General features: G+C 49.8%; 1 protein-coding gene across 2 annotated transcripts; it reads left to right on the top strand.

Annotated features, from left to right (window-relative positions):
• The first annotated feature begins 5005 nt into the window (after positions 1-5005).
• LOC119298369 (WRKY transcription factor 22-like) lies at positions 5006-6096 on the top strand. 2 transcript variants are annotated; one of them, XM_037575801.1, is made up of 3 exons: positions 5006-5404; positions 5484-5603; positions 5700-6096. In XM_037575801.1, exons 1-3 carry the CDS (start codon positions 5031-5033, stop codon positions 6088-6090), a joined length of 885 nt encoding a protein of 294 aa, XP_037431698.1. In that variant the 5' UTR covers positions 5006-5030; the 3' UTR covers positions 6091-6096. The 2 variants fall into 2 exon arrangements, with proteins under 2 accessions (XP_037431698.1, XP_037431697.1); XM_037575800.1 differs by having other exon boundaries at positions 5481-5603.
• Positions 6097-9217: the final 3121 nt, after the last annotated feature.

Raw genomic sequence — 9217 nt, 5'->3', positions numbered from 1 at the left:
ACCCTATTACTATTGTTGATGATATTCCGGTAGTCACCGATGGACGAAAACTTTGCCTAATGGTCCGCCTCGTTCAACGAGCAGGAAAATGGTTCTCTTCGTCCCTCGCCCTTGGTACCGACATTGTTGCCAACATAACTGATAGGCTACCCTCTGACATGTCTTGCTATCATGACCGTGCAAGATGTCAACGCCCTTCTTACTTTTAACCACATGGTGGGCCCATAACCCACAGTTCCACATGATCGAAACCTGACTCTCTTGTACCCCCTGTTCCCAAGGTTGTTCCTCACGCGTGGCCTTTTATGTAATTCACGAGCCATCAATTCTGGTATCAGACACAATACTTATTCCCGTTGCTTTCAACACCTTTCACGCCTTGTTTCAGGCATTGAACGATTGCCTGCCCGCTTGAAACTTCTATTTTGCACCTTCTTACTTTGCTCTCGATAATTTCGTAAGTTTCAATTCGAGAGTTACTTTCCGCCACCTCTCTTGATGTTATCTACCAGATAAGAAAGATGGTAGCGGTCCGTTCTTCCGAAGTTACCCCTTGTCCTTCGTACGTACGATGGAGTTTTCGAAAAAAAGATGATGATTTCATCATGATGACATGAAGCAGAGAAATGAAGACCTCAACGTAATGGATCGACCACTTCGAGGAAGAGCAACGAAGACCCAAAAGACTCGATAGAATTTTCATAACCACATCTTTCCCCTTACTCTACCTCTTAAATCTCGGGACGAGATTTCTTGTAGTGGAGGAGAATTGTGACGCCCGGATACTTAAGCTACAGTGAACCTCTACTAATGATGCCACATCACCTCGATTACTATTGCTAATCTTGAGTCAGTTTCGGAACCGATTCGAATTCAAATTAAAATTCAGGCACACAACAAAAGTTTTCAAACAATGAAACTAAAATGTTCAGGTCATGCCAGATAATGCATAGGTGATTATGGCGGTGAAACCAAACTTTTATGAAATGCTTAACTGAACTAAAATGATTTAAGTAGTAGCAAACCTAATTATTTAATGCCTTTACTAATTAATAAAATATCAAACTAAATTATTTGGGGACTAGACTTTTTGTGACAGTGGACTAAATTGAAATACTAAATTAGATGCCAAGTATATATTTTACAAAAACTAAAACAATAGGAAACAAAGAGAAAATAGAAAAGGAAATAAATAAAAAGGAAAAGATAAAATGAAATGAAAAACAAAAGACCTAATCTACTGGGCACTTGACCCATCTAGCAAATTGACCAGGCCCAGCCCAACTCACCTTCCTCCTTCAACCTCCTGTTCACAAGAGGCATCATGGACGCCGCGCGCGTGTCCAGGTCTTGGATCGCCACGCGCCATCCATCCATCGCCCCCTGCTCAGTTAAGTCGCCCCCGCACTCCTTTGGCGAACCCTAGAGCCCTCACTTCCCCTCCTCTCGTCCCTCTCCTTCTCACTCGCGCTCCCGCCGCCGCCGCCATGGAATGCCTTCCCGTGCGCTCCCCGGCCACCCTGCGCCCTAGGACCATGCCATCCACCCCTACGTGATCCGCTGCTTCGCCCACGCCAAGGAACTCGAGCCAGAGCCCCCCTGCATTGTCGGACCCACGTCGTCTTCAACCTTGCACCCGCCGGCGACCTCCGTCGGATTCGTCGTCACCGAGCCTCCCCCGAGCCCGCTAAGCACTCCTACAGGCTCACTGTGAGCCCCTCTCCGCTTCCCCTCTTTCCCTGCGGTTGCTCCCCTTCTCTAGTTGCCGATCCATCACGACCGAGTCCCGTTGCCGTTGCTCTAGGTTGCTGCTGCCGCACGAGCTCGTGCTAGACCGCCCGCCAGCCTGCGCCTCACTGCGGCCACCCCGGCGCCCTAACGCCACGCTTCGCCTCGTTCGGCTCGTCCGCTGCCGCCCCAGTCCGTCCTCTTCCCCGCGTTGCCCGCTCGCTCCTTTGCTGCTGCTCTGACCCGGCGGCTGCCTGATGCCGTTGTCGCCTCCGCCGCCTGACGCAGCTGTCGCTGCCTTGCTGCCCCCCGGCTCGCCGGCCGCCCTCGCTCTGCCCGCGCCCCGCTGGCTCCTCGAGCTGCGGCCGTGCCACTCGCCGCCGCTCGCCGTCACGCCATTTGCCAGCGCCGTCACGCGCTCGCCGTCCCGCCGTTCGCTGGCGCCACAGCGCGCCTCGCGCCGCCGACCCGCCGTCGCCTGCGCCGACCCCGCCCGCTGCCCCCGCTCCGCACTGCTGCTGCCGCTGAAGGCCGCGAACGCCGCGTCGCAGCCACGCCAGCGACCTGCCTAGCCCCCAGCGCGAGCCCAGCGAACGCCGCTGCTCGCTCTGCCGGGCCGCCGCTCCCTGCGCCCACCTCCGCTGCCCGCTGCTGCCCCGCGCCCCGGTGCCACCCCGGCGTGGCCTAGCCACTGCCAACTCCGGCGGCCGACCGCGCCGCGCCAGTGGCCGGCGCCCGCCCCCCTTTCTGTGGATCTGGGCGCCATCGCCCATTAACACACCCGTGGCCTTGTGCCACTGGCCATGGGGGCCCGCCCGTCGATTAAGCAAAAAAAAACATAAAAGGAAAAGGATTAATATTAATTTATTAGATAATAGTTAATTAACTAAGTTAAATTAACCCATGATAATTAGTAGGTCAATGACAGCGGTGCCCCTCTGTTTTTTTAAATAAACTAAATAACCTCATAACTTATGCACCTATGACACATGGGCCCCACATGCCCACTTTGACTAGTCAGCTGGGACTGTTGACTACTGACTCAGCAGTCAACGGGTCCCACCTGTCATACACGTGCACACACTACTGGGTACACTTATGTATACCCGTAGCAGTTTAGGTATTTTAATTTTCGAATTGATTTAAATTAGGAAATTCCAGAATATTATAAAAACTTTAGAATTTCGTAAAAAATAAACTGTAACTCGGATGAAAAAACTTTGTACATGAAAGTTGCTCAGAACGACGGGACGAATTCATATGCGCAGCCCGTTCATCCGCCACACATCCCTAGCATAGAGAACATGCAACTTTCCCCCTCCGGTTCGTTTGTCCGAAAACGCGAAACACCAGAAATACTTTCCTGGTTGTTCTCCCCCTTCGCCGGTATCACCTCCTACTGTGTTATGGCACACCTAGCACCATTACTTGTCATGTCATGCATCGATATGCATCTGTTTGCATTGTATTCATTGTTTCTTCTTCCTTTTCTCTCCGGTAGACTACGATGATGCACCGCTGATGTTGCCCTTCTCTTTATCTCGGGCTCCTGCCATGTTGCATGACATCGTTCATTGCCGGTGGTTTGTTGCTGCATCTGCACACCACAACTACGGCTGCTCTTCTCATGCTGCTAAAAGTGATGCATCTCGACGGCCCAATGCGACATTCGCAGACGAGATGAATTGCTGAACAACGAGTAAAGAAATATATGTTTCAAATTCAATTAAAGAAAATTGATTCAAAGACGTTCTAACGATGTATAAATTTCTAATTTTCGTGTCCATGTAAACTTCATTGCACCTATTTTCATGTATATTTTGCTTCTAGTTTGAATTTGACCCCCTCTTGGTTTCTGGTCACGCTCCGCGACTATAGGGCCGTTAGCGATGGCAAAACAACACGACTATGCTGGGGGACCTTAGAATAGAGGCGGACCGGAGCTGCACTGGGAGAGAACGGCGCATGATGTGGTCATCATCTTTGCCGGGTACAGAGGCAACATTGGCGGCTTGGTTGGGAAAGCGAGGCGCCCAGGAAAGAGAGAGAGAAAGAGAACCAACGAAGAGCGTGTGAGAGCATAGTTAATAATATAGCCAGCTGTTAGCTATAACATGTTGCCATGTTATTTACAACCAATATAATAGCTAACACGTATAATAGTCGGCTATAAGAAAGTACTACTTTATCAACATATGGCCCATCTTTCACTCCCACAAAGCTTTTTGGAGCTCGTGCTACAACTGGCTGTAAGTCTGCAGCCCGCTTCCCTACTCTCTCCTCTTCTCTCTTTTCCAACTAAGCGATAATACAATATTTAAATCCTCACAACCCGCTTACATCACCCTATTATACTTGCTCTAAGACTACAAGGAGATACGAGCGAGTGGAAGTGGGCCCACCAACCAAGTTTTTCAGAATTTGCATGAGGCTTTGAAGGGCTAGCGCAGGAGGAGTATTTTTTTTATCAAATAACTAAGTGTAGTGAAGGAATAAACTTTTAATGTGACAAACAGTTTTCATATTAAAATAACAAGCTTGTAACTGACAAGTTAAATTATGTATTTTTTTAACACAATACACACGCAAACATTCATATATACGCGCAATCTTGAGAGTTACAAAAGTCATCGTAGACGTCTAGTAGTCGACGGGGTGTCTCCTCTCAGTGAACGTGCATCGCTAGTAAGACTTGAATCCTGGTGGATTGCGGATACTACTGTCTTTCAAACCATCGAACCATAGGTTGGTTCGCATTGAAATATGTATTTGTGAGGATAAGTACCGCAAAAGCTGTTCTACAAAGGAGGAACGTGCATGGAGGTTAATGGCATCTTCAGTTTTTTTTTACTTCAGAAGAAAAAACGGCATGACTCATGTGGGAGCCCTTGAAGGCATGAAAATGGCCCATGGTGGCAAGTACATCCAGCAACCCTGGATGCATCGATCCCTGGGTGGCACCTTGCTAAGCTGGTCCAGTGGGAGGTGCACACATAGCCAGTTGCAGCACGTGGCGTACCTAATGAAACTAGGAAGGTCGGTCGATCAGTAAGTGTGGATGCGATCTTGCACATTCGCCTTTTCAAAGCGAAACAGCATTGACTTCCTAGTAATTTTTTTATATATATATTTGTGCTTTGTTTTTCATCGTAGTAGTACTCGCTGACGCTATCACTCGGCGGCGTGTTTGACCTTGTACCAATCGATCGGAGCACTATATATGCATGCACGATGCCACGCTCCAAGAAGCCCGCGCCAAAGTCAACCACACTGCCCTCTCCTCTGCCTCTACCAAACTGATCATGGACTCCGCCGATTGGGGCCTCGAGGCGGTCGTGAGGAGCTGCGGCGGCTCGACCGTAGTTCCCGGCTCGGAGGCAGAGCCAGAGCCTACAGCGGCGCGGGCGCGGGCTCGCCGGGGAGTCGTCACCAGTGTGGTTTCCTCCCTGGAGTTCGTCGGGCGACGGATGAAGGCGGCATCCTCCTCGTCGTCGTACGACGTCCTGGAGCCGCCTCGGCCGCCATTCTCCATCACGCTGTCGTCGACGTCCCGTGAGCGCAACGTCTTCATCTCCTTGCTGTCTGCCTTGACGTCCGGGCAGACGCTGCCGGGGAGGAAGCAGACTGGCCGGAAACCGGGCGTTGGCACCCCCACTCCCAGGCAGCGGAAAACAAGGTACTCCAACGTAATACAGTTTACCTTGGTTACCATATGAATCGATGATCAGTACATGTTTGGTTGGTCGATGCAGCAGGAAGAAGGTGGTGCGGTTGGTGCCGGTCGAACACGGCGGCGTCAACAACGGCACCGTCGACGACCTGTGGGCGTGGCGCAAGTACGGCCAGAAACCTATCAAGGGCTCCCCGTATCCTCGGTAATCAACTGTTCCTACAACATGAACCTTCTCCGATGAATCCAAGCTCCACCAGACGTACGTGTGAGATGCAGTGAGGCTGAAATGCTTGTGCAGAGCGTACTACAAGTGCAGCAGCCTCAGGGCGTGCACGGCGCGGAAGCTGGTGGATCGCAGCCGGGCCAAGCCCGAGATGCTCATCGTCACGTACATCGACGACCATTGCCACGCTGTGCCCGTGCCGATCAACACGCTCCCCGGCACGGCGCACCACCCACCCAAGTCACCGCGCGGCACGACGACGTCAGGCGAGGCGGTCTCAGCCAGGCGCCAGGTGGACGACGCCGACGTAACGTCTTGCATCGCTGCGGAGTGGGCGGACGACAAGTCCAAGCTCCCGGAACCCGTGGGGCTGGACGATTTCTTCGGCTCTTTCGACAACACCGTGTTTTCGAGGAAGTGGGCGACCACGTTTGACGACGACAGGTTTCTTCCCTGTAGTTTGTGAAGCTGATTTGCACAAAAAAAAAGGCATTTTGTGTAGTACCACTATCTCCCGTTGTAAATACACAGACTCAGGTACAATCAATTTTCTTTAACTTCTACTACTAGTACTGCAATGAAACGACTAAAAGAAGTTACTTTTGCGTGTTTGCTAAACATGATGTTCCTAGAAATTTCACGCATGTTAGGGCATGTACAATGGTGCTATTTTAGGAGTGCCACATAGGATAAATGATGAGGTGGAGGAAAGAGAACTCATAAGAAAATGCATGTCTTCTCTTATTTAAGATAAGACAAGAAATGATCTCTTAGCACAATTTGTCTCACCATATTTTAAGGAATTGCTAGTTATTGAAGATAAGACTAAGATATAACCCATTGTAGACATACTCTTTTGTTATCTCTAAATTACATGCAAGACTTAAGATAAGACTGTCTTATCAACCATTGTACATGCCCTTAGTCGATTTCACCAGGGCTGATGACGTGGACAACATGGCAAACGCCAGCGAGGAGCGTCGACCCTGGCGACGCTGAGACTAGCCACAATGGGTAGTAACATCGAGTAGTAACATGCCCATGTTACTATTCTATGTTACTACCTTTATAATGGGGAGTAACATATGTGTGGTAACATGCAACACTTCATTTATTAGGCTATAGACTCATCTTACCTTGATATGTGTGATGTTACTCATACTAGTAGTAATTAGCTATGTTACCGCATGCCTTTTTTTCTTCATTTATTGCTTGCCACATCATCTATTTTATCTATATATGTGTGATATTACTACATATGTTACTCCCACTGTGGGTAGTCTGAGCCAGGACCTCGCCCAAGACTTTCGAGATGAATGTGAGGAAGTACGTTGACTAGGCGGTTTTGGCGAGGGTGTGTGTGTGTGTGGTCTTGGTCGGAGAACATGAGGTCGGGAATGTTTAGAGGAATGGCCTTGGGCGGCGGCGGCGGTAGAATGGTAGGTTGCAGCCAGGCGGTCGCGGGGGTGCCTGCAGGCGCTCTGGCTGGTTGTTTTTGAAGGAAATATGTCCTAGAGGCAATAATAAAGTTGTTATTTATATTTCCTTATATCATGATAAATGTTTATTATTCATGCTAGAATTGTATTAACCGAAAACTTAGTACATGTGTGAATACATAGACGAACAAAGTGTCACTAGTATGCCTCTACTTGACTAGCTCGTTGAATCAAAGATGGTTAAGTTTCCTAGCCATAGACATGAGTTGTCATTTGATTAACGGGATCACATCATTAGGGAATGATGTGATTGACTTGACTCATCCGTTAGCTTAGCACGATGATCGTTTAGTTTGTTGCTATTGCTTTCTTCATGACTTATACATGTTCCTGTGACTATGAGATTATGCAACTCCCGAATACCGGAGAAACACTTTGTGTGCTACCAAACGTCACAATGTAACTGGGTGATTATAGAGGTGCTCTACATGTGTCTCCGATGGTACTTGTTGAGTTGGCATAGATCAAGATTAGGATTTGTCACTCCGATTGTCGGAGAGGTATCTCTGGGCCCTCTTGGTAATGCACATCATTATAATCCTTGCAAGCAATGTAACTAATGAGTTAGTTGCGGGATGATGCATTACGGAACGAGTAAAGAGACTTGTCGGTAACGAGATTGAACTAGGTATTGAGATACCGACAATCGAATCTCGGGCAAGTAACATACCGATGACAAAGGGAACACCGTATGTTGTTATGCGGTTTGACCGATAAAGATCTTCGTAGAATATGTAGGAACCAATATGAGCATCCAGGTTCCGCTATTGGTTATTGACCGGAGATGAGTCTCGGTCATGTCTACATAGTTCTCGAACCCGTAGGGTCCGCACGCTTAACGTTCGGTGACGATCGGTATTATGAGTTTATGTGTTTTGATGTACCGAAGGTAGTTCTGAGTCCCGGATGAGATCGGGGACATGACGAGGAGTCTCGAAATGGTCGAGACGTAAAGATCGATATATTGGACGACTATATTCGGACATCGGAAAGGTTCTGAGTGATTCGGGTATTTTTCGGAGTACCGGAGAGTTACGGGAATTCGCATGGGAGTATATGGGCCTTATTGGGCTTTAGGGGAAAGAGATAGAGGAGGTTGCGCCCCCCAAGGCCTAGTCCGAATTTAACTAGGGGGAGGGGCGGCGCCCCCTCCTTCCTTCTCTTCTCTTTTCCTTTTCTTCTCTCCTACTCGTACTACATGGAAGGGGGGATGCTACTCCCGGTGGGAGTAGGACTCCCCAGGGCGCGCAATAGGAGGGCTGGCCCTCCCCCTCCTTCACTCCTTTATATACGTGGCCAGGAGCACCCCATAGACACACAAGTTGATCGTTGATCCCTTAGCCATGTGTGGTGCCCCCTTCCACCATAATCCACCTCGATCATATCATAGCGGTGCTTAGGCGAAGCCCTGTGTCGGTAGCAACATAATCACCGTCATCACGCCGTCGTGCTGACGGAACTCTCCCGTGAAGCTCTGCTGGATCGGAGTTCGTGGGACGTCATCGAGCTGAACGTGTGCTGAACTCGGAGGTGCCGTGCGTTCGGTACTTGGATCGGTCGGATCGTGAAGACGTTCGACTACATCAACCGCGTTCTCATAACGCTTCCGCTTACGGTCTACGACAGTACGTCACTACTAGGGAAAAGCCTATACACAAAATTTTACCAGTAGCGCTGTACAAAATCAAGCGCTGCTGCTACTTAGTAGCAGCGCGCGTAAATAAACCGCGCTATTGCTATGACTTTAGCAGTAGCGCGTACTAGCGAAAAGCGCTGCTGCTACGTTTGAACTGGGCGCACATGGCTAGCCCAACCTAGCAGTAGCGTGTATAATGGCCCAGCGCTACTGCTAATCTCCTCAGCTGCAGCGTGTATTCCAGAACGCACTGTAGCTAACGTAGTAGTAGCGCCCTTTCTGGAACGCGCTACTGGTACTTCTGACTTAACCACGCGGTTCGTCCTTCCCCACGGCCACTTCATTCCCCAAATCAATTCCACTCTCGCCGCCGCTGTCGCCCCTCGGCCGCTGCGCGCTCTCCCCACGCCGCCCCCGACCCCAGATTCAACGCCGGCCCCGCCCCCGACCTTAACGCC

This window comes from Triticum dicoccoides, chromosome 5A (assembly GCF_002162155.2).
Source record: "Triticum dicoccoides isolate Atlit2015 ecotype Zavitan chromosome 5A, WEW_v2.0, whole genome shotgun sequence".
Classification (NCBI taxonomy): Eukaryota; Viridiplantae; Streptophyta; class Magnoliopsida; order Poales; family Poaceae; genus Triticum; species Triticum dicoccoides.
This window is presented reverse-complemented; position numbering and strand designations above follow the sequence as displayed.

Bases quoted from the DNA above. Each gene is read 5' to 3' on its own strand.
- LOC119298369 (XM_037575800.1), top strand. From the start codon at position 5,031: ATGGACTCCGCCGATTGGGGCCTCGAGGCGGTCGTGAGGAGCTGCGGC. The intron at 5,405-5,480 runs GTACTCCAACGT...TGGTCGATGCAG, and splicing joins CCCAGGCAGCGGAAAACAAG to CAGGAAGAAGGTGGTGCGGT. The intron at 5,604-5,699 runs GTAATCAACTGT...ATGCTTGTGCAG, and splicing joins AAGGGCTCCCCGTATCCTCG to AGCGTACTACAAGTGCAGCA.